The 24,655-nt window shown below is 50.1% G+C and overlaps 1 protein-coding gene across 1 annotated transcript in view; it reads right to left on the reverse strand.

Moving 5' to 3' along the window:
- The window catches only part of TBP (TATA-box binding protein), a 117,743-nt gene that overhangs the window by 37,597 nt on the left and 55,491 nt on the right, over positions 1-24,655 (reverse strand). The window contains exons 5-7 of the mRNA XM_075338192.1: positions 24,488-24,579; positions 24,036-24,203; positions 11,232-11,326 (exon numbers count right to left, since the gene is read on the reverse strand). Coding sequence (XP_075194307.1) covers positions 11,232-11,326; positions 24,036-24,203; positions 24,488-24,579 — 355 coding nt within the window. The remainder of the gene's footprint in view (positions 1-11,231; positions 11,327-24,035; positions 24,204-24,487; positions 24,580-24,655) is intronic.

The raw sequence follows: 24,655 nt of genomic DNA on the forward strand, positions 1-24,655 counted from the left end.
CACCGGGGGGGGGAGGGGGGGGGGGGGGGGGGGGGAGATTTACTGCCACAATTTTAGAGCTTCTAACATACTAACTAAATTAACACATTCAGCCCCAGAGCCTTTTCAGTTTTTTGCATTTTTGTTTCTTTCTCCCCCTTCTTCCGAGAGCCGTAACTTTTTTATTTTTCCGTCAATCTTGCCATATGAGGGCTTGTTTTTTGCAGGACGAGTTGTACTTTTAAATGAAACCATAAGTTTTACCATATGGTGTACTGGAAAACAGCAAAACATTTCCAAGTGTGGAAATACTGCAAAAAAAGTGTGATCGCACAATAGTTTTTGGGATATTTTATTCACAGTGTTCACTATATGGTAAAACTGATGTGTCATTGTGATGCCTGAGGTCGGTGCGAGTTTGTAGACACCAAACATGTGTAGGTTTGCTTGTATCTAAGGGGTTAATAAAAATGCACAAGTTTGTCCAATAAAAGTGGCGCACGTTTTGTGCCATTTTCCGAAACCCGTAGCGTTCTCATTTTTTTGGGATCTATGGCTCAGTGACTGCTTATTTTTTGCAGAGAGGGATAAGTTATGCTCAGCTGCTAGTCCTGGGTGCTCGGGAGAAAAAATATACTCAATCAAAAAGGTAGTCCCGGCACACAGTGCAAGAAAAATAGGACAAGTCCAGGTATGGTATGCTTGAACAAGGTTTTTTTATTTTTCACCAAAAACGGTACTGCCCGCCCAATGTTCCATAGCCCAGTTGCGGGTACCAGATTATTGAACATGTCCCCCCAATCCGCAGAGGTGGCGATAGGATCCAGAGACTCAAGTTACGAGAAGCCTTCTGGATCCACACATTTAAAACCCTGGAGCCCATGGGACTCAATAGGGAATATGAAATTGTTGAAATCATATTTGCTCCTAATGGTAATTTGTATGTCTTATGAGGTTCCACAGGAGTCCTAACGTACCTCTGGTACTTATCCTTGACATTACGGTATTCATTTGTCTTTGTATTTTCTACTATTGTTGCACTCTAATATCTTCGATACCATCGTCTCATTTCTCGATATGACTCATTGTAATGTATTTCTTATTATGTTGCCCCCATTAGGGCATATTGTATCATGTTTTGACACTATAGTGATGTTCTATAGATCTCACTTGTTGATACACATTCATTTGAGATACTAAATATGTTAGCACCTACATAGCATATTACTCACATAATCCCATGTATGTGATTTAACTTATGTTTCGAATTGATATTTTCCATCTTTTTCTAGATGTCCTAGAACACCCTTCATATGCCTTATAGTATGCACTCAGGCCGTCTTCCTCTACAGCACGCTCCACAGCTGCCTGTCTCACCAAGGATTCCCCTATCTGCAAGGAGTAGCTCCGTGTATCTATGTTCACCTCTGGCTCATCTGCACAGCGCATGCGTCCGTTCCACGCCGTCCATCTGCGCTCTATACATTGGAGCGTGGAGAGGGTGCTGTGCAACGCCGCGCTTCATGCTCACGCCCCCACGTCATTTCCTCTGACACGCATCACACTGTGTGTGCCTGGCGTGCGACGCCCGCTAATGTCCCGCCCACCGGGGGCGTGGCGGGCGGTGCCACGCGTCACGCGCACGTCCGCATGTCATCACTGCCTCTTTTGTGTGTGTGCCTGGCTCGCACCGTCCGCCCTACGCTCCGCCCACAAGGGGGGCGGGGCGGGGGTTGCGCGTCACGCGCACACCCATGGGCTACCCCCACACCTGGAAGCGGTGATTCCCACTCCACCAATGGATGTTCACAAGCCAGTATATAGAGGCTCACCCTCCTCACAGTCCCTGGGCTCCCTCCACATACTGACAAATCACCATGCCGCTTTAGGTAAGATGTTTCCTCTATGCTGCTCTACTATGGTTCCTTTTCTGATTCTTCCATGTGACTTACTTTATATCTTGCTGACATAGCACCAGGGGAATACCTGCACTCACCTTTATCCTAGTACTTATAGGTATGTTCCCATCCTCCCCCTGTTTCTATTGTCACCAACATACCTTTACACTCATTATTATTCTCTTCCTCTAGTAGCACTGATGTCACCTTGGCAACTTATTTACCATACCACGTATGATCAGTAGTCTTATTACACATATGACAGTGTCTATTGGTATGTATTTTCCACTCTATACCCCTCTATTCCTGCTATATCTCTTCACTATATTACCCTTTACTGACACTTTTTTCATTTGGCAGCATTCATTTACTACCCCATACCTTCCGTGTGAGCCCCTTCACACTGTATGCTAGCCTTTTACTGGTAAGTATCCATCATCCTAACCCCCGCCCCCCTTTTCTCATCACCATTGTCCCCCAACTTATTCCTCTTACACTATTCATATGTCTCCACACTAGGCGCTCCCTTGTCTACTTCACATGTAGCAACGATACCTTCTTACCGAAGTATTCCTTATGCTGACTCCTTAGTAAGTTATTCATGGTCCCATCCCTCCCCCTCCCCCCCCCTCCTCCCTTGTTTTCACTTCGTTCCATTCAGTGTATCTCCTTTTCTTCCCTTCTTCCTCCCAGATCTTCCTTCCTGTTTTCAGGCCCTGATGCACCTATAAGATCTCTTATTACAACCATTTCCTCGGGTATGTCCCCTATGAATTTTTGCCTTTTTGACTACTTCAAATCTTTCTCGCTTTCCCATGCTTCCCTCTCTTCTTGTCCTCCCCCCCCCCTTCCTTTCTCTTCCCTTAGTTTCCTTCTTTTCTTTGTTTTCCCTTTATATCTTTAGATCCTCCACTTATATCCCTAGCGGTTACATCCTTTTGTTCCACACTCCACACTACGACAATTGTCTCCCTTGTCTTCATATTCCCATATAGGTTATTTATTTTCATGTTTTCTCCTGATGCAATGTCATGATGCAAATTGTAAAAATCTTTCTGTTTGTTTTCTTTCTCATACCATGTATGTCTTAGTACTCTTGGCCCCTGGTGAAGGCTCCTGTACGAGCCGAAACATTGGGCGGGCAGTACAGTTTTTGGTGAAAAATAAAAAAAACCTTGTTCAAGCATACCATACCTGGACTTGTCCTATTTTCCTTGCACTGTGTGGCGGGACTACCTTTTCGATTGCTTATTTTTTGCGTCTTGAGCTGACATTTTTAACGGTACCATTTTTGCGCAGATGCTACGTTTTGATCGCCTCTTATTGCATTTTGCGTAAAACTTGCGGCGGCCAAAAAACGTAATTTTGGCGTTTGGAATTTTTTTGCCACTACGCCGTTTACCAATCAGATTAATTGATTTTATATTTGATAGATCGGGCATTCCTGAACGCGGAGATACCAAATGTGTATATTTATTTTTTTTAACCCTTTAATTTTCAATAGCGTGAAGGGGGGGGGGTTATTTGAACTTTTAGGTTTTTTCCATTTTTTAAAACTTTTTTTTTTTACTTTATTTTACTTTTCTTAGGGGCTATAGCGATCAGCAATCCGATCGCTCTGATCTATCTGCTGATCACAGCTATACAGCTGTAAACAGCAGATATAGTCACTTGCTGTTTCATTCGGCGTCGGGGCGAGTGAAAATGAAAGTGACTCGTCATAGCTATAGGCGTCATCACATGACCCTGTGCTACCATGGCAACCACCGAAAGTCACGTGATCACGTACGTGACGTCCGGTGGGGGCGGCGGTAAGTGAAAATCATGGCTGCGCACATATACATCTCGCTGCCAGACTTTGGCAGCAAGATGTAAGAGGTTAATGTTAGGGGTGGAATGCGATTCCACTCGCAACATGTAGGCACACATGTCAGCTGTTGAAAACAGCTGATGTGCGCGGATCGCCGCAACCTGCCCGCGGCAGGGGCCGGGGCTTAACGTCACACGCTCCATGACGGATATATCCGTCAAAGGTCGTGAAGGGGGTTTAAAAAAAAAGCATTTTACAGATGTGCTGATATAAAGCAGACACGAGGTGAATGTTATTCATTAATGGTGTGACTATCTGGATTAGGATTCATCCACATTTGTGAATAAAAAAACAATTGATTTTCATCAAGAAAAGTAGAAATTGTTTTTTCTCGCCTAAGATCTATATGACGAGGTTTTTTTCTCAGCAGTCATTCCATAATTATGGACATTCCTATTTACAATGTTTTATGCTATAGAATGGTAATGGTAATGCATCAATAAAAACACTATACATATGCTCTTTGTGGTATCCCATTTTTTCGCACCCATTGACGAGTCTCGGCCATTGTACAGGACCGTATGCATGTTTGTTGTGATTTCTCTCAGGCCAAATGCAGAGGGGAAAAAAAAAAAAATTAGATTTCACTGTTTCATTGAATAAATATGGGTTAAAGGCATATGAATTTTTTTCCCCTCCATTTATAAGTGTGAGCAAAAACAAAATCAAAATTTGAAAACTGCTTTGTCAGATATACCATATTTTTCGCTTTATACGACTCACCCCCAAATTTGGTGAAGGATAAGAGAAGTTTTTTTTTAATGTTAAATGGGGTCCATCTTATGCCAGTGTCCTAACAAATCATATAGGGTCAAAGTATATGTCCCTCATAGCCCCCCCATCCTAAAATTAGCCCTCCTTAATCTGGATATGGCCCCCTTATATTGAATACAGCCCCTTTGTGCTGGGACACGTCCCCCTGTGCTGCCCATGGCCCCTATAGATGGCACACCTCCCCTGTGTTTGATATGGCCCCCATACTGCTGCCCATGGCCACTATAGATGGCACATCTCCCCTGTGTTAGATATGCCCCCCATACTGCTGCCCATAATAAAATAAAACACTCTTTCCTTACCTTCTCAGCGCTGTCCCTCCTCGTGTCTCCCTCCTTGCAGTTGAGCTCCGGCTTCTTCCACTTCCTGGTTCTTGCTGCCGGTCATGTGATCAGCACGGCAGAGTGATATCTCTGCGTGCCTGATCACAGACAGCAGCAGACCGGGAGATCAGCGCTGGAGGTAAGTAAAGCTTTTTTTTATTTTACTATGGACAGCAGTATGGGGGCCATATATAATATAATATAATATAATATAATAAAATAAAATATAATAAAATATAATAAAATATAATAAAATATAATAAAATATAATAAAATATAATAAAATATAATAAAATATAATAAAATATAATAAAATATAATAAAATATAATAAAATATAATAAAATATAATAAAATATAATAAAATATAATATATAATATAATATATATATATATATATTACACACACACACACACACACACACACACTAGAAGGTGGCCCGATTCTAACGCATCGGGTATTCTAGAATTTATTGTGTAGTTAATGTATGATTTTTGTTATATATAGATGTTGTTGTGTGTAGTTGCCAAGTGTTTGTGTAGGGGCTGTAAATGTTCTGGGTGTTGTCTGGGTGGGGGTGTGTGAGAGCGGTGTTTGTGTAGAGCGCTGTGTGTCTGCAGTGTTGTCTGTGTGTGGTGCTGTGTGTGTTGCGCGGTTTGTGTGGGTTGCGTGTGTGTTTTGGGGGAGATATGTTTTGTGCAATGTGTGTGTGTTGCGCGGTATGTGCGTATATTCGTGTATGCTGCGGTGTTTGTGTGGCGTTGTCTGTGTGTGTGGGTGTCTGTGTAGGGCGGTGTTTGTGATTCCGTGTGTGTGTGTGTGTGTGTGTGTGTGTGTGTGTGTGTGTGTGTGTGTGTGTGTGTGTGTGTGTGTGCGCGCTTTGGGGGGAGGTGTGCACCCCCATCGTGCTCCATCCCCCATGCTGTGCACCCCCCATCGTGCTCCATCCCCCATGCTGCGCACCCCCCATCGTGCTCCATCCCCCATGCTGCGCACCCCCCATCGTGCTCCATCCCCCATGCTGCCCACTCCCCATCGTGCTCCATCCCCCATCGTGCTCCCTCCCCCATGCTGCGCACCCACCATCGTGCTCCATCCCCATGCTGCGCACTCCCCATCGTGCTCCATCCCCCATGCTGCGCACTCCCCATCGTGCTGCACAGTTACACAGACAGTATACACGCACACATCTGATTGCATACACTCACACCCCACTTCTGCCTGTGCCCTCCGGTGGGCGGTCCCAGCAGCTGTGCTGCACGCCGTGCTCCTCTGCAGACACGCACACACCCGATCGCACGGGAGCCCACACCAGCGTACGCCGGCAACCCCAGCAATGCGAGGGTTTGTGTCTGCTGGGTTGCCGGCGTACGCTGGTGTGGGCTCCCGGGGGTACAGCACTCACCTGGGAGTCTGGGCTCTGTGTCGGTTCAGGGAATGCGTGCTGGGGGCGGGGCCAGGGCTGGCGTGCAATGTGTGAGGGGGCGAGGGGTGGCCGAGTTGCCAATGCGTGCAGGGGGCCGGGGTGAGCCAATCCTTGCGGGGGGCGGAGCCTGGGTGAGCGGCCAATGAGAAGCTTGTCGCGGTAAGGACAGAATTTTGGAGCAAGGACAGACAGATAGAATAAAGAGAATTTTGTTTACTTACCGTAAATTCTTTTTCTTATAGTTCCGACATGGGAGACCCAAACCATGGGGTGTATAGCTTCTGCCTCCGGAGGACACAAAGTACTACACTCAAACGTGTAGCTCCTCCCTCCGGGCTATATACACCCCCTGGATGACAATCTAACCAGTTCAGTGCAAAAGCTGAAGGAGGACATCCACCCATAAGTAGAGATAGAGTAAAACTCGGAAAGACCAGAACTCTGTCTACTAACAACAGCCGGTGAAACACACGGAACAAAAAACTGCCAACAGGCAACAGGGAGGGTGCTGGGTCTCCCATGTCGGAACTATAAGAAAAAGAATTTACGGTAAGTAAACAAAATTCTCTTTTTCTTTATCGTTCCTTATGGGAGACCCAAACCATGGGACGTTCCAAAGCAGTCCATGGGTGGGCAATAAACCAAACTGAGAAGTAGGCAAAACCTAACTTCACAAATGGGCGACAGCCGCCTGAAGAATGCGTCTGCCCAAGCTCGCATCTGCTGAAGCATGAGCATGTACTTGGTAGTGCTTCGAAAAAGTGTGCAGACTGGACCACGTGGCAGCCTGACAAACCTGCTGAGCCGTAGCCTGGTGCCTGAAAGCCCAGGAGGCACCGACAGCTCTGGTCGAGTGCGCCTTAATCCCTGGCGGAGGAGGCACCTGAGAACACTGGTAGGCATCGGAGATAGCCGACCTGATCCAACGAGCTAGGGTCGGTTTAGAAGCAGCGAGACCCTTGCGCTGACCAGTGGTTAGCACAAAAAGTGAGGTGCACCGCCTAAAAACGGCGGTGCGCGACACATAGATTCGGAGCGCCCGCACCAAATCTAAGGAATGCAACGCCTTCTCAAAGCGATGCACAGGGGCCGGACAAAGAGAAGGCAATGAAATGTCCTGGTTAAGGTGGAAAGGAGACACCACCTTAGGGAGAAAGTCCGGAGTCGGACGAAGAACCACCTTGTCTTGGTGAAACACCAAAAAGGGGGATTCCGAAGAGAGCGCAGCCAAATCAGAAACTCTCCTGAGAGAAGTTATGGCTACTAGAAAAACAACTTTCTGTGAAAGTCTAAATAAGGGAACCTCCCTAAGAGGCTCAAAGGGGGGTTTCTGTAAGGCCGTGAGGACCAGATTAAGGTCCCAGGGATCCAAGGGCCGCCGGTAAGGAGGAATGATGTGAGATGCGCCCTGCATGAAGGTGCGCACCTGAGCCAGTCGGGCGATACGCCGCTGGAACAATACCGACAGAGCCGACACCTGTCCCTTGAGGGAATTGAGGGACAGTCCTAGCTGTAGACCGGACTGTAGAAAAGACAGGATGGTCGGCAAGGAGAACGGCCAAGGAGCATGGTCGCAAGAGCGACACCAGGACAGGAAAATCCTCCAAGTCCTGTGGTAAATCTTGGCCGAGGAAGACTTCCGAGCCTGAGTCATGGTGGAGATGACCTCAGAGGGAATGCCTGAAGCAGTCAGGATCCAGGACTCAAGAGCCACGCCGTCAATCTGAGAACCGCAGAATTCTGGCGGAAGAACGGACCTTGAGAGAGAAGGTCTGGGCGGTCCGGGAGATGCCACGGCACCTCTACGGACAGACGGAGCAGGTCTGGGTACCAAGCTCGCCTGGGCCAGTCCGGAGCAATGATTATGACTCGACGGCCCTCCATTCTGATCTTGCGCAGAACCCTGGGCAAGAGCGCTAGAGGGGGAAACACATAGGCCAGACGGAACTGAGACCAATCTTGAACCAGTGCGTCTGCTGCGAAGGCTTGAGGATCGTGGGAGCGAGCCACGTAAACCGGAACCTTGTTGTTGTGCCGGGATGCCATTAGATCCACTTCCGGAGTGCCCCACTTGCGGCAGATTGATCTGAACACTGACAGATGCAGGGCCCACTCGCCACTGTCCACGGTTTGACGGCTGAGATAATCGGCCTCCCAGTTTTCCACACCTGGGATGTGGACTGCAGATATGGTGGACTTTGAGTCCTCCGTCCACTGGAGGATTCGTTGAACCTCCAACAATCGCCAGACGGCTGTGAGTCCCGCCCTGGTGATTGATGTAGGCAACCGCTGTCGCGTTGTCCGACTGAACTCGAATGAGCCTGCCCGCCAACAGGTGGTGGAAGGCTAGGAGAGCTAGAAACACAGCTCTGATCTCTAGCACATTGATCGAGAGGGCTGATTCGGACTGAGTCCAAGTGCCCTGTGCTCGGTGATGGAGAAATACTGCTCCCCAACCGGAGAGGCTGGCATCCGTGGTGAGGATCACCCAGGACGGAGTCAGGAAGGAGCGTCCCTGTGACAGAGAGGGGCCGAAGCCACCACTGAAGGGAGCTCCTGGTCTGTGACGACAGAGCTACCAGCCTGTGCAAGGAAGAGATCCGCTTGTCCCAACAGCGGAGAATGTCCAGCTGCAGGGGACGCAGATGGAACTGGGCAAAGGGAACCGCTTCCATTGACGCCACCATCTGACCCAGCACCTGCATGAGGTGTCTGATGGAATGACGGCAGTGCCTCAGCAGAGAGCGCACCGCCAGACGAAGGGACTGCTGTTTGACTAAGGGCAACTTGACAAGTGCCGGCAGAGTCTCGAATTGCATCCCTAGGTACATAAGCACCTGGGTCGGGGTCAGAGTGGACTTGGGCAGGTTGACAAGCCACCCGAACTGAACGAGTGTGGCGAGAGTGAGAGAGACACTCCGCTGGCAGTCTGCACTGGATGAGGCCTTGACTAGAAGGTCGTCCAGGTAAGGAATCACTGCCAACCCCTGGAGGTGCAGGACCGCAACCACTGCTGCCATGACCTTGGTGAATACTCGAGGGGCCGTGGCTAAGCCGAAGGGGAGAGCCACGAATTGGAAATGTTCCTTTCCGATTGCAAAGCGTAGCCAACGCTGGTGTGAAACCGCAATAGGCACATGCAGATAGGCATCTCTGATGTCGATGGATGCCAGAAAATCTCCTTGGGTCATTGAGGCAATGACCGATCTCAGAGATTCCATGCGAAAGTGCCGCACCTGAACATGCTTGTTGAGAAGCTTGAGATCCAGGATGGGCCGGAAGGAACCGTCCTTCTTGGGGACTAGAAAGAGGTTTGAGTAGAAACCGCTGAACCGTTCCCGGGCGGGAACCGGAACAATTCCACCGTTGGCCTGCAGGGATGCCACGGCCTGAGAGAAGGCAGCGGCTTTGGAGCAGGGGGGGGGGGGTGGACAGAAAAAATTTGTTTGGCGGGCTGGAAGAAAATTCTATCCTGTAGCCGTGGGAGATGATATCCCATACCCACTGATCGGAGACGTGTTGAAACCACACGTCGCCAAAGTGGGAGAGCCTGCCACCGACCAAGGACGTTGCTGGCGCAGCCAGCTAGTCAAGAGGAGGCTGCCTTAGTGGCAGCGGCTCCTCCGGTCTTTTGAGGACGCGGCTTTGCGCGCCAGTTGGATTTACGATCCTTGGCTGCGGTAGTGGACGAGGTCGAGGGCTTAGAGGATGACCAGTTAGAGGAACGAAAGGAACGAAACCTCGATTGGTTCCTGCCCTGGACAGGTTTCCTGGTTTTAGTTTGTGGCAAGGAAGTACTCTTCCCGCCAGTAGCTTCCTTAATTATGTCATCCAGCTGTTCCCCAAACAGCCGGGACCCAGCAAAAGGGAGACTCGCAAGGTACTTCTTAGAGGAAGCGTCTGCTTTCCACTCTCGAAGCCACAAGATCCTGCGGATCGCGAGGGCGTTAGCGGAGGCCACCGCCGTGCGGTGAGAAGCCTCCAGGATGGCAGACATGGCGTAGGATGCAAAAGCCGAAGCTTGAGAAAAAAATATCAGCGAATGCATGTGTGTGTGATCCTCCTGACACAAAGCATTGAACTGGTTAGATTGTCATCCAGGGGGTGTATATAGCCCGGAGGGAGGAGCTACACGTTTGAGTGTAGTACTTTGTGTGTCCTCCGGAGGCAGAAGCTATACACCCCATGGTTTGGGTCTCCCATAAGGAACGATAAGGAAAAGAGAGAGATTATTATTATATATATATATATATATATATATATATATATATATATATATATATATATATATATATATATATATATATATATATATATATATATATATATATATATATATATATATATATATATATTATACACACATACGTGTATATTCGGTTTATAAGACTCACCCCCTACTTTTCCCCAAAATTTGGGGGAACAAAAGTGCGTCTTATAAAGCAAAAAATACGGTACTTTTTTTTATAAATAAGCCTTCAAATTTAACCATTATGATAAAATATAACATAGCACGATTCCAGTTTTTGCCACAAACTGACATGTCAGATTTTAAAAATTTGGGCTGGTCACTAAGGGAATAAAATAGGCCCTTTGTAAATGCAAAAGTGCCCCATGTAAAATTAAACTAGCATACACTGTCACCTGCCTGACCGGCACCGTTAGAAAGAGGTCTTAACCATGTGTCTTCACCAGGTGCTGGTATGACATTATGCTATGAGTACTGGGAGCCCATCGGCTGCTGATTGTCTGTGCTGTATCTCCAGGTACTCACATGACACTAATGTGCTGCACTTTCACAAGTCACAAAGGCCCTAGAAGATAGTGCCAACAGTGCCCGACAGGCAAGTATATGGTGTGTTTTATTTGTATTTTATTTTATTTGGGGTCCAAAAATATTTAAGAAGGACATCCAGGAAGTAGACCATTCCTTTCAGTCAAGGTTTGTGCTTTTCACTTACCTGTTAATACAACCTTTCCAGACACGAAAATCAGTAGAACAATTCTTGGCTTGATCATTCTGTAAATAAGACCTGGAAATAACTCTGGTTCATAACTAAGGGGGAAAAAAAAAAAGTTATGCTTTTATATCAATTGTATATATGAGACATTGCACAGAGCTGCAGAGCACTGGAAGTACAGGTAGTGGGATCTGTTTTGGTGGGGGTCCCAGAAAAGTTGTCTACACTTTCAGAAAATTGTGATATTCTGTCAAGTATCAAAGATGTACTAACATTAGAAGTTGGACCTACAGACCTATATAATTTACCATATCACCATTGTTAAGTGTTTGGCATGGACATGCGAACGCTCCTTTACAGATTACAAAGCCAGTGAAGGCCTTCTCTCAGCCAATACTGTACAGTTGTACTGGGGTACAATGGTTTTCAGTCTGTCATGCTCCATCAGCTGCAAAAAGCAGCAGTACAGATTTCTGGAAGGTTCACCAATCAGAAGGCCAAATACTTATCTTTCACAGCCATACCTGAACAAACTTTTACATGGCCAGTCTGCTAATTCATTACTGACAAATCAGCCTTTGAATTGATATGCAAATGACCAGACCTGAAGCCTGTCACTCCAGCTCTAATCCATGCCCAGGGTCACTTCCTCCCACCTCCAGCAGGCCCAGCTGCCGTCATCTAGGTACTCCTGTGAAGCCCAAGCATGAGCTGAACTTCAAAAGGAAACCGATATTTTCAACATATACAGGAATACACTATAGTACTGCACTACATACATACATACATACATACATACATACATACGTACGTACGTACATACATACATACGTACATACATACATACGTACGTACGTATATGGATTTTTGTGTACTCACCGTAAAATCGTTTTCTCTTAGCCATCACTGGGGGACACAGTACCATGGGTGTTATGCTGCCTATCCATAGGAGGACACTAAGTAGATGCAAAAAGCATTAGCTCCTCCTCTGCAGTATACACCCCCTGGCCGGGCCAGGCAACCTCAGTTTTAGTACACAAGCAGTAGATGAAAAAAAAAAAAAAAAAAAAAAAAAAAAAAAAAAAGTTATAACCAAAATAAGGTACTGAGAGAACCAAGGCCCAACAGGGCAACAGGGTGGGTGCTGTGTCCCCCAATGATGGCTAAGAGAAGCTATATTACGGTGAATACACAAAAGAAGGGAATTTTGTTTACTTACCGTAAATTCCTTTTCTTCTAGCTCCAATTGGGAGACCCAGACAATTGGGTGTATAGCTATGCCTCCGGAGGCCACACAAAGTATTACACTAAAAGTGTAAAGCCCCTCCCCTTCTGCCTATACACCCCCCGTGCTCCCACGGGCTCCTCAGTTTTGGTGCAAAAGCAAGAAGGAGGAAAAAATTATAAACAGGTTTAAAGTAAAATTCAATCCGAAGGAATATCGGAGAACTGAAACCATTCAACATGAACAACATGTGTACACAAAAAAACAGGGGCGGGTGCTGGGTCTCCCAATTGGAGCTAGAAGAAAAGGAATTTACGGTAAGTAAACAAAATTCCCTTCTTTGTCGCTCCATTGGGAGACCCAGACAATTGGGACGTCCAAAAGCAGTCCCTGGGTGGGTAAATACCTCATAATAGAGCCGTAACGGCTCAGTCCTACAGGTGGGCAACCGCCGCCTGAAGGACTCGCCTACCTAGGCTGGCATCTGCCGAAGCATAGGTATGCACCTGATAGTGTTTCGTGAAAGTGTGCAGGCTCGACCAGGTAGCTGCCTGACACACCTGCTGAGCCGTAGCCTGGTGCCGCAAGGCCCAGGACGCTCCCACGGCCCTGGTAGAATGGGCCTTCAGCCCTGATGGAACCGGAAGCCCCGAGGAACGATAAGCTTCGAGAATTGGTTCCTTGATCCACCGAGCCAGGGTTGATTTGGAAGCTTGTGTCCCTTTACGCTGGCCAGCGACAAGGACAAAGTGCATCCGAGCGGCGCAGGGGCGCCGTACGAGAAATGTAGAATCTGAGTGCTCTCACTAGATCTAACATGTGCAAATCCTTTTCACATTGGTGAACTGGATGAGGACAAAAAGAAGGTAAGGAGATATCCTGATTGAGATGAAAGGGGGATACCACCTTAGGGAGAAATTCCGGAACCGGACGCAGAACCACCTTGTCCTGGTGAAACACCAGGAAAGGGGCTTTGCATGACAGTGCTGCTAGCTCAGACACTCTCCGAAGTGAAGTGACTGCTACTAGGAAAACCACTTTCTGCGAAAGGCGTGCGAGAGAAATATCCCTCATTGGCTCGAACGGTGGTTTCTGAAGAACCATCAGCACCCTGTTCAGATCCCAGGGTTCCAACGGACGTTTGTAAGGAGGGACGATGTGACAAACCCCCTGCAGGAACGTGCGTACCTGTGGAAGTCTGGCCAGGCGCTTCTGAAAAAACACAGAGAGCGCAGAGACTTGTCTCTTAAGGGAGCCGAGCGACAAACCCTTTTCCAATCCGGATTGAAGAAAGGACAGAAAAGTGGGCAAGGCAAATGGCCAGGGAGAAAAACCCTGAGCAGAGCACCACGACAGGAATATTTTCCACGTCCTGTGGTAGATCTTGGCGGACGTTGGTTTCCTAGCCTGTCTCATAGTGGCAATGACCTCTTGAGATAATCCTGAAGACGCTAAGATCCAGGACTCAATGGCCACACAGTCAGGTTGAGGGCCGCAGAATTCAGATGGAAAAACGGCCCTTGAGACAGCAAGTCTGGTCGGTCTGGTAGTGCCCACGGTTGGCCGACCGTGAGATGCCACAGATCCGGGTACCACGACCTCCTCGGCCAGTCTGGAGCGACGAGGATGGCGCGGCGGCAGTCTGCCCTGATCTTGCGTAACACTCTGGGCAACAGTGCCAGAGGAGGAAACACATAAGGGAGTTGAAACTGCGACCAATCCTGAACTAAGGCGTCTGCCGCCAGAGCTCTGTGATCGTGAGAACGTGCCATGAATGCCGTGACCTTGTTGTTGTGCCGGGACGCCATTAGGTCGACGTCCGGCATCCCCCAGCGGCAACAGATCTCCTGAAACACGTCCGGGTGAAGGGACCATTCCCCTGCGTCCATGCCCTGGCGACTGAGAAAATCTGCTTCCCAGTTTTCCACGCCCGGGATATGAACTGCGGAGATGGTGGAGGCCGTAGCTTCCACCCACATCAAAATCCGCCGGACTTCCTGGAAGGCTTGCCGACTGCGTGTTCCTCCTTGGTGGTTGATGTAAGCCACCGCTGTGGAGTTGTCCGACTGAATTCGGATCTGCTTGCCTTCCAGCCACTGCTGGAACGCTTTTAGGGCCAGATACACTGCCCTGATCTCCAGAACATTGGTCTGAAGTGAGGACTCTTGCCGAGTCCACGTAAACTGAGCCCTGTGGTGGAGAAAAACCGCTCCCCACCCTGACAGACTCGCGTCCGTCGTGACCACCGCCCAGGATGGGGGTAGGAAGGATTTCCCCTTCGATAATGAAGTGGGAAGAAGCCACCACCGAAGGGAAGCTTTGGTTGCCTGAGAGAGGGAGACGTTCCTGTCGAGGGACGTCTGCTTCCTGTCCCATTTGCGTAGGATGTCCCATTGAAGAGGACGCAGGTGAAACTGCGCGAAAGGGACTGCCTCCATTGCTGCCACCATCTTCCCCAGGAAGTGCATGAGGCGCCTCAAGGGGTGTGACTGACCTTGAAGGAGGGATTGCACACCCGTCTGTAGTGAACGCTGCTTGTTCAGCGGAAGCTTCACTATCGCTGAGAGGGTATGAAACTCCATGCCAAGGTATGTCAGCGATTGGGCCGGTGTCAGATTTGACTTTGGAAAATTGATGATCCACCCGAAACTCTGGAGAGTCTCCAGAGTAGCGTTGAGGCTGTGCTGGCATGCCTCTTGAGAGGGTGCCTTGACCAGCAGATCGTCTAAGTAAGGGATTACCGAGTGACCCTGAGAGTGGAGGACCGCTACTACTGTAGCCATGACCTTGGTGAAAACCCGTGGGGCTGTCGCCAGGCCGAACGGCAGTGCCACGAACTGAAGGTGTTCGTCTCCTATGGCGAAGCGCAGGAAGCGCTGATGCTCTGGAGCAATCGGTACGTGGAGATAAGCATCTTTGATATCGATCGATGCAAGGAAATCTCCTTGGGACATTGAGGCGATGACGGAGCGGAGGGATTCCATCCGGAACCGCCTGGTCTTTACGTGTTTGTTGAGCAGTTTTAGGTCCAGGACCGGACGGAAAGACCCGTCCTTCTTTGGAACCACAAACAGGTTGGAGTAAAAACCGTGACCCTGTTGCTGAAGAGGAACAGGGACCACCACTCCTTCTGCCTTCAGAGTGCCCAGTGCCTGCAGAAGAGCATCGGCTCGCTCGGGAGGCGGAGATGTTCTGAAGAATCGAGTCGGAGGACGAGAGCTGAACTCTATCCTGTAACCGTGAGACAGAATGTCTCTCACCCAACGGTCTTTTACCTGTGGCAGCCAGGTGTCGCAAAAGCGGGAGAGCCTGCCACCGACCGAGGATGCGGTGTGAGGAGGCCGTAAGTCATGAGGAAGCCGCCTTGGTAGCGGCACCTCCGGCGGTCTTTTTAGGGCGTGACTTAGACCGCCATGAATCGGAGTTCCTCTGATCCTTCTGAGGCCTTTTGGACGAGGAGAATCGGGACTTGCCCGCACCCCGAAAGGACCGAAACCTCGACTGTCCCCTCCTCTATTGGGGTATGTTTGGTTTGGCCTGGGGTAAGGATGTTTCCTTTCCCTTGGATTGTTTGATGATTTCATCCAATCTCTCACCAAACAAACGGTCGCCAGAAAATGGCAAACCGGTTAAGCACTTTTTGGAAGCCGAATCTGCCTTCCATTCCCGCAGCCACAAGGCCCTGCGTATTGCCACCGAATTGTCGGCTGCAACCGCCGTATGGCTCACAGAGTCCAGGACAGCATTAATAGCGTAGGACGCAAATGCCGACGTTTGAGAGGTTATGGACGCCACTTGCGGCGCAGACGTACGTGTGAGTGCGTCAATTTGCGCTTGACCCGCTGAGATAGCTGGAGTGCCCATACGGCTGCGAATGCTGGAGCAAAAGACGCGTCGATAGCTTCATAGATGGATTTCAACCAGAGCTCCATCTGTCTGTCAGTGGCATCCTTGAGAGAAGCCCCATCTTCAACTGCAACTATGGATCTAGCCGCCAGTCTGGAGATTGGAGGATCCACCTTGGGACACTGAGTCCAGCCCTTGACCACGTCAGGGGGGAAGGGATAACGTGTATCCTTAAGGCGCTTGGAAAAACGCTTATCTGGACAAACTCGGTGTTTCTGGACTGCCTCTCTGAAGTCAGAGTGGTCCAGAAACATACTCGTTGTACGCTTGGGAAACCTGAAACGGAATTTCTCCTGCTGAGAAGCTGACTCCTCTACTGGAGGAGCTGAGGGAGAAATATCCAACATTTGATTTATGGACGCGATAAGATCATTCACTATGGCGTCCCCATCAGGAGTATCAAGGTTGAGAGCGGCCTCAGGATCAGAATCCTGATCAGCTACCTCCGCTTCATCATACAGAGTCCCCCCGCTGAGACCCTGAACAATGTGATGATGTCGAGGGGATTTCCCAGCGAGCTCGCTTAGGCGGTCTGGGGCTGCGGTCCGTGTCAGAGACCTCACCCTGGGATCTATGAGACACCCCGGGAGGACATTGTTGTTCAAACAGAGGGGAACCAGGGGGCAATGATTCCACAGTGCCCCTGGTCTGAGATACCGGTCTGGACTGCAAAGCTTCTAGTATCTGAGCCATAGTCTCAGAAAGTCTTTCAGTAAAAACTGCAAACTCCGTCCCTGTCACCTGGACAGTGTTAGCAGGTGGCTCCCCCTGGGCCACCCTTAGCAGAGGCTCCGGCTGAGCAAGTGCCACAGGGGCCGAGCACTGTACACAATGAGGGTCAGTGGAACCTGCCGGTAGTGAAGCCTTACATGCGGCGCAGGCAGCATAGTAAGCCTGTGTTTTGGCACCCTTGCTTTTTGTGGACGCCATGCTGTTGTCTCCCCTGAGCAACCCAGGAGGGTATATAGCCAAAAATCAACCGTGCACCATACAGTGTAAAGTATAGCCTATAATCATATAATCTATAAGTACACTTCTGCACAAGTGGGGCCAGCACCTCAGGTGCTGCTTACCGCCCGCTCAAAGCGGTTGTGTGGTCACCAGAATCCCTGCCTGGGTCTCCCAGAGCTTGTCTCCCCTCTCCAGCGTCAGAAGAGCTGACAGGAATCGCTGCCGGCGTCCTGAGGAGAGGAGGGGGCCATGGGCGTGCCCTAGAAAGTGCGGGAATCTGGTGCCCCACTGTGCACAGTGAGGGGGGTGGAGTATGCAAAGCATGTTCCAGCCCTCAGTGCTGATGTCCTGTACAGCGTCCCGCCCTTCCCCTGACTGGCAGTCCTGGGGGCGGGAAAGAATGAGACTAGGCCGCAAAAGCCGGGGACTAAAGTTATAAGCGCGGCCGCCGTATAAGCGCGGTCGGCGCGGTAGTCCCCGGCGTACTAACAGTCCCAGCCGCGCCGCAGAGTAAACATGGCAGCGGCGGTCAGCGCGGTAGTCCCCAGTAAACTAACACACCCAGCCACGCTGCAGTGTGTGATGGCACAAGCGCGGTCAGCGCTGCGGTCCCCGGCGCACTAACACACCCAGCAATGCTGGAGTGTTTCTGTGCGCGGTCCCCACGGGGACACAGAGTACCTGAAAGTAGCAGGGCCATGTCCCTGACGATACTCGGCTCCTTATCCAGCAGTCCAGGAGCTGTGGATGGAGCACGGTCTCAGTGCCTGGAGACCGATTAGGATCCCACTTCACCCAGAGCCCTAAAGGGGATGGGGAAGGAAAACAGCATGTGGGCTCCAGCCTCCGTACCCGCAATGGATACCTCAACCTTAACAACACCGCCGACAAGAGTGGGGTGAGAAGGGAGCATGCTGGGGGCCCTGTTAAGGGCCCTCTTTTCTTCCATCCGACATAGTCAGCAGCTGCTGCTGACTAAGCTGTGGAGCTATGCGTGCATGTCTGCCTCCTTCGCACAAAGCATAAAGACTGAGGAGCCCGTGGGAGCACGGGGGGTGTATAGGCAGAAGGGGAGGGGCTTTACACTTTTAGTGTAATACTTTGTGTGGCCTCCGGAGGCATAGCTATACACCCAATTGTCTGGGTCTCCCAATGGAGCGACAAAGAAATCAGTTTTTCTGACGCCTCATTGGGGGACACAGGACCCACCTAAAGCAGTCCATGGGTGGGAAAAATAAAAAGACAACACAACCCAAGGACTAGGAACCAGTCCCAGACAGTCTGGAGCGCCTACTGAGAGAGGTGCTCTACTGCCGTTTGCAGAATTTACCTACCCAGATTTGCCTCAGCTGAAACCTGGGTATGGACTCTGTAATGCTTTGAAAAAGTATGTAGGCTAGACCAGGTCGCAGCCTTACACACCTGTTCCACTGAAGCCTGATGCCGAATGCCGCACGTAGCGCCAACGTCTCGCATGGAATGAGCCCGCAGCCCACTAGGAATGGGCTTGAGTTGCAAGCGGTGGACTTCTTGGATCGCAGAGCTAATCCAGCGAGCCAGAGTTGCCTTTGAAGCTGCCTGTCCCTTCTTAGGCCCCTCAGGAATGACGAACAAAGAGTCAGTTTTTCTAAAGGGGGCTGTCCTGGATATGTAATGTCTGAGAACTCTGACTAGGTCTAACGAATGCAGAGACCTTTCCACCCTATGAACTGGGTGTGGACAAAAGGAAGGCAGAACAATGTCCTCGTTCAAATGAAATGGGGTAGGAACCTTTGGAAGAAAATCCGGAAGGGGGCGCAGAACCACCTTGTCCTGGTGAAAGATCAGAAAAGGCTCGCGGCAAGAGAGTGCTACCAGCTCCGAAACCCGTCTGATGGACGTAATTGCCACCAGGAATGTTACCTTCCAGGACAGAAGAGCAAGGGAAGATTCCTTGACAGGTTCAAAGGGAGACCTCTGGAGACCGTCCAGAACGAGATTGAGGTCCCATGGGTCCAGCGGCCGTTTGTACGGGGGAGCTAGATGGGAAACGCCCTGGAGGAAGGTCTTTACTTGCGGTTTTTGAGCCAGGCGGCATTGGTAGAAGATTGAGAGAGCTGAGAGCTGCCCTGTAAAAGGAACTGAGGGCCAACACCACTTGCAAGCCAGACTGCAGAAAATAGAGAATTCTGGGGATGTTCAAAGGCATAGGTTGGACGTTAGTTTCCCTGCACCATGAAGATTTTCCACGTACGGTGGTAAATGCAGGATGAAACAGGCTTTCAGGCCTGGCTATGAACGCGGGTACCTTTGCGTTCAACCTTTAGGCCATTAGATCCACGTCTGGTGTGCCCCAGCGAGTGCAGATGTGTAGAAACACTTCTGGGTGGAGAGACCATTCTCCGGCGGCCAGGCCTTGGCGACTTAGAAAGTCTGCTGCCCAGTTCTCTACCCCCGGTATGTGTACTGCTGATATTACTGACCCCGTCGATTCGGCCCAGCTGAGGATCTTGTGGGCCTCGAGATAAGCCGCTTTGCTGCAGGTGCCCCCCTGCCGATTGATATAGGCTACAGCTGTCGCATGGTCCGATTGGACTCGAATCGGACGACCCGCTAGCAGAGGGCAGAACACTCTGAGCGCGAGGAAGATCGCGCGGATTTCCAGGATGTTTATGGGTAGGGAAGACTCCTGGGGCGTCCAACGTCCTTGAGCAGTGTGGTGCCGGTACACTGCTCCCCAGCCTAGGAGGCTGGCGTCCGTGGTCAGGACCAGCCAGTTCACTGGGAGAAAAGATCTCCCCCTCGATAGGGATGAGGACCGAAGCCACCAGCGGAGTGCATACCTGACTGAAGGCGTCAGGTGAAGATGTTTGTCCAGGGAGAATGGACTCTTGTCCCAGGCAGCTAGAAGGGCCAGCTGCAGTGGGCGGAGGTGCAGTTGAGCAAAAGGTACTGCCTCCATAGCCGCCACCATCCTGCCGAGCACCTTCTGCTGAATCGAATGGAGCGAGACGGAGGACGTAGAAGGCAGCGTACCGCTTGTCGAAGAGCGATCGCCTTATCCTGAGGGAGATACAGCAAGCCCCGACGGGTGTCCAGGGACATGCCCAGGAAGATTATGGATCGTGCTGGGACCAGGGATGATTTGTCTAGATTCAGTAGCCACCCTAAGCGGGATAGGGTGTCCACGGTGATCTGTACGATGGTTGAGCAGTCGCGGAAGGAGGGGGCCTTGATGAGGAGGTCGTCCAAGTAAGGGAGAACGACTACTCCCCTGGCGTGAAGGACGCTCATGGCGGCCGCCACGACTTTGGTTAAGACCCTTGGTGCGGTGGCAAGGCCGAAGGGTAGGGCTACGAATTGAAAATGAGAGTCCTGAACTGTGAAGCGGAGGAACTTTTGGTGATCTGGAGCGATGGGTATGTGCAGGTACATGTCCTTGATATCTATGGAGGCGAGGAATTCCCCTTCGACCATGGATGCAATAATGGACCTTAGGGACTCCATTCTGAATCTCCGTACATGCACATGTTTGTTCATGTGTTTGAGGTCCAGGATGGGTCGAACTGACCCATCCTTTTTGGGGACCACAAAGAGGTTGGAATAAAAACCCCTGAACTTCTCGTCGCCCGGGACGGGTATTATCACTCCTGCTGTTTGGAGCGAGTGGATTGCTGAGAAAAAGGCCTCGCGTCGTTTGACTCTTTGGGGGGTTTGAGAGAAGGAACCGACTCGGGGGTCTGGTCCGAAATTCTATGTGGTAACCGGAAGACACAAGGTCTTGCACCCCATTTGTCGTCTGAGGCGGCAGCCCAGATGTGTTGAAAGAGCTGCAGTCGACCTCCTACAATGAGTGTGTCTTCCGGGGCGCCAAAGGAGTCATGAGGAGGGAAACGTCGTGGACGAGTCTCCCTAGTCCTGGACTGTTTCGGTCTAGGCTGCCATGACGAAGTGGGTTTCGGGGAGAGCTGAGAAGGTAGTTCCCTGCATAGTCCGCGGCTAGTGGCGGGGGCAAAGCGGGATGTCGACCAACCAAATTAGTTCCGAAAGGAGCGGAACGAGGACTGTGGATGTCTGGTGAAGGTCATCCTGGGCTTCAGATGGGGAAGGGAGAAGCAGAGTCCGCTCGCCATTGTCAAAGCCAGAGAGTTCTACGGATGGCTATGGTATTTGTGGCAGCAAAAGCTGCGCAGGTAGCAGCATCAATGGAGGCCTGCATGAGGTACTCCGCTGCAGCGGCAATTTGAGCTGTTACCTCTGTGACGGTATAAGGGAACTGGGATTCCTCAAGTGAAGTGTTAAGGGATTCTGCCCAGACCGAGATCGCCTTTGCGACCCACACAGAGGCAAAGGAGGGCGAGAGGGAGGAACTCACAGCCTCAAAAGGCAGAGCGGGCGAGGTGCTCCACCTGTCTGTCGGGTCCTTGATGGAGGAACCATCGGGTAAAGACAGGAGCGTTTTTGTGGCAAGGCGGGAGACCGGGGAGGTGTCGACCGAGGGCGGATCGGCCCAGCCCTGGTGAGGCAAAAGGGTACCGGGACTCCATGAGTTTACAGTTACCGAAGAGCCTATCAGGCTTCTCCCTTTGCTTTGTGAGGATATCCTGAAACTCTGGGTGATCAGCGAAAACCTTTTGGGGTTTCCTTGCCCTCTTAAAGGAGACCACATGGTCAGTGGTAGTGGATGGGGGATTCTCCACATGCACAGTTTGGTTGATTGCTGCTATAAGGGAGTCTATTGCAGTTTGATCATCTGGGGAGGGTGAAACCAAGGAATCATCCTGGTACAAACAGCATTCTCCCTCCTCCAGCTCTTCAGAAGCAGTGGAGCATGTGGGAGAGCCTGCCCTGTGTGCTCCCGAGGGAGAGCCATGGGGGCCATGAGAGAGTGCTGGATACACGGCCGTGTGCTCTTTTCCTGATCCCTGCAACCGGTGAAGCATGGGCCCGGATTACCTCAGAAGAATCCTCCATAGGGGTATCCTCAGGCTGCGTTCCGTCCAGGGGCCCAGAAGGGTGTGGAGGACGACATTGCATAGCCAGCACCAGGTTCTGTGACAGTTTTTCCATGGATTGGGACAGAAACTGCCCATTCCGGTGGGCTGGGAGCCCCAAGCTCTGGGCTGACGGTTGCGGCGGTGGTGGCGGGGTGGTCTTGGGGGGCTATAGGGGCACAGGACTCACAGAGAGAAGAGGTGTTTTTACGTGGTAGCTCAGCATGGCAGGCAGTGCAGGCTGAAGAATAGACTATGTGAGCCTTAGCACTCTTAGTACCCTTAGAGTTCTGCATGTTCCTAATAGGAGTATGCCAGGAGGGGGAGCAATGATATGCAGAGCTACAAGTGAAGCAGTGGGAAGCAAGGATTGTATTTGCTTCGGTGTACCTCACCAGAATCAGCCGATGGCCCTGCGTCCTCAGGAAGGAGTCTCTGTGGAGATCTTCGCGCGTTTTCCTGAGGGGTGGGGCTCATCGCGGCCCACGGGGGCAGGGCTTAGCGCTAAAAGAGCGCCAAGAAGAAGTTAGTGTGCCCCCCTGCTGTCGGCAGTAAAAAACGGCAGGAAGCGAGCCTCTGACAGTTTCTCCCCCTCCCTCCAGTCAGCACACAGCTACCAGTAGATTATCTCTGCAGAAGTCCCTGCAATTAGCAAGGGACTCCCCCCCCTCCTCCAGCCAGCACGCAGCTAGAGGAAATAAACACTGAGTTTATGATCCCTGGAAGCCCTCCCCCCGCCACCGGTAGATTAACTCTCTGCAGGATTCCAGGTAATCAGCAAGGGACTTTACCCTCCTCCAGCCAGCACGCAGCTATGGTGGGAATAAAGATTGTAAAATTCAGCAGTCCTGGGAGCCTTCCCTGCACAGTCTATCTCCCTTTCTCTGGGAAACCAGTCAGGGGGGGGGATCTCACCTTAACACTGCCTCAGTCCAGGCAGTGGAAATAGAGTCAGCTTGCTGTGTCCGGCCACACAGGTGCAATGTATCAACTCAGAGCCTGCAAAGAGGGGCTGAGGAATTGTGCCTCTGCCCTGGGCTCTGCAAAAATCGGTGTCTGTGGGACCCATCGTCCAGTAAAAGGCAGCCCAGGATCCAACACTCTGCGTTCCCGCCCGTTGATGGTATTGGGAGATCGGTCCCTAAGGGAAACCGTCGCCCTCAAAAAAATAAAAAAACCTTGAAAGGATGTGCCTCCTACAGACACTAATCTAAAACTGAGGTTGCCTGGCCCAGCCACGGGGTGTATACTGCAGAGGAGGAGATAATGCTTTTTGCATCTACTTAGTGTCCTCCTATGGATAGGCAACATAACACCCATGGTCCTGTGTCCCCCAATGAGGCGTCAGAGATATAGATATCTCTCTATCTCTATATCTATATAATAAATTGTATGTTAAACGGTTTTAAGAGGACTAAAAAGTAGCAAAAATGTTTCAGTTCTGATTAAAAAATAGCTAACTTATGGTAAATGCTGTATTATGGGGGAAGGCAGAGTTTCAGGGCTGGTGTATATTAATGGAGCCTCCCTGAAAAATTTCAATAAAAACCATCAAAATTGATGTACTCCACTATACAATTATCAACTCTTCATTCAGTTCTAGAAACCGAAAAATATGGATCTCACAAAATGTACTTTACTTGGGATGGGATTGGAGGGGGGGGGGTGGTCAAGAAGTTGAATGATAACTATAAACATGTGTTTAGGCAGCTTTAACGCAAAGCTTAACATGCCCAGCTGTACATTTACCTGCTGAACTGCTGATGTGTAAGCACCAGACCCTCCAATCTGATCGGGAACTTCACATCGCAGCTTCCCACCATATTCTGGATTTTAAAATCTAAAAACTTTGCTGGGAATCCCAACTTCTGTACAACTCGAGCATACTTTCTGGCTGCTAACCGAGACTGTTCTTCACTAAAATAAAGGAAAACAAATAATGAATTGCAGTATAAATTCTGTTCACGTTAATGCAGTCACATTTTACTGTAGAGAATAAAAACTTTTATAGAATTACTGGAAACTAAAATAATGAAGTGCAATGCAGTTCATAGTATGGGGAAGGTAACAAAGCTGTAAGATTTGTTTAAAAAAAAAAAAAAATTAAATTACCGGTGGTGTTTTGTGTTTTTTATAAATCCATAAGAGTGCAGTCATGCTTGAGTGAAAAATCAAAAACACCACTAAGTTTGAGTACTTGCCTTTTGGCGCCTGTGCAGACCATCTTCCCCGAGCTAAATATAAGCGCTGTTGTCCTTGGTTCTCTGATCCTCATAATTACAGCAGCAAAGCGCTAGAAGCAAAAAGAGAATGTTATATTTCTTCTGAAAAATGTAGCAGCCAAGATAACGACCAAAGAAAGTGTTGGT

This window comes from Anomaloglossus baeobatrachus, chromosome 3 (genome assembly GCF_048569485.1).
Source record: "Anomaloglossus baeobatrachus isolate aAnoBae1 chromosome 3, aAnoBae1.hap1, whole genome shotgun sequence".
In the NCBI taxonomy this organism is placed as follows: domain Eukaryota; kingdom Metazoa; phylum Chordata; class Amphibia; order Anura; family Aromobatidae; genus Anomaloglossus; species Anomaloglossus baeobatrachus.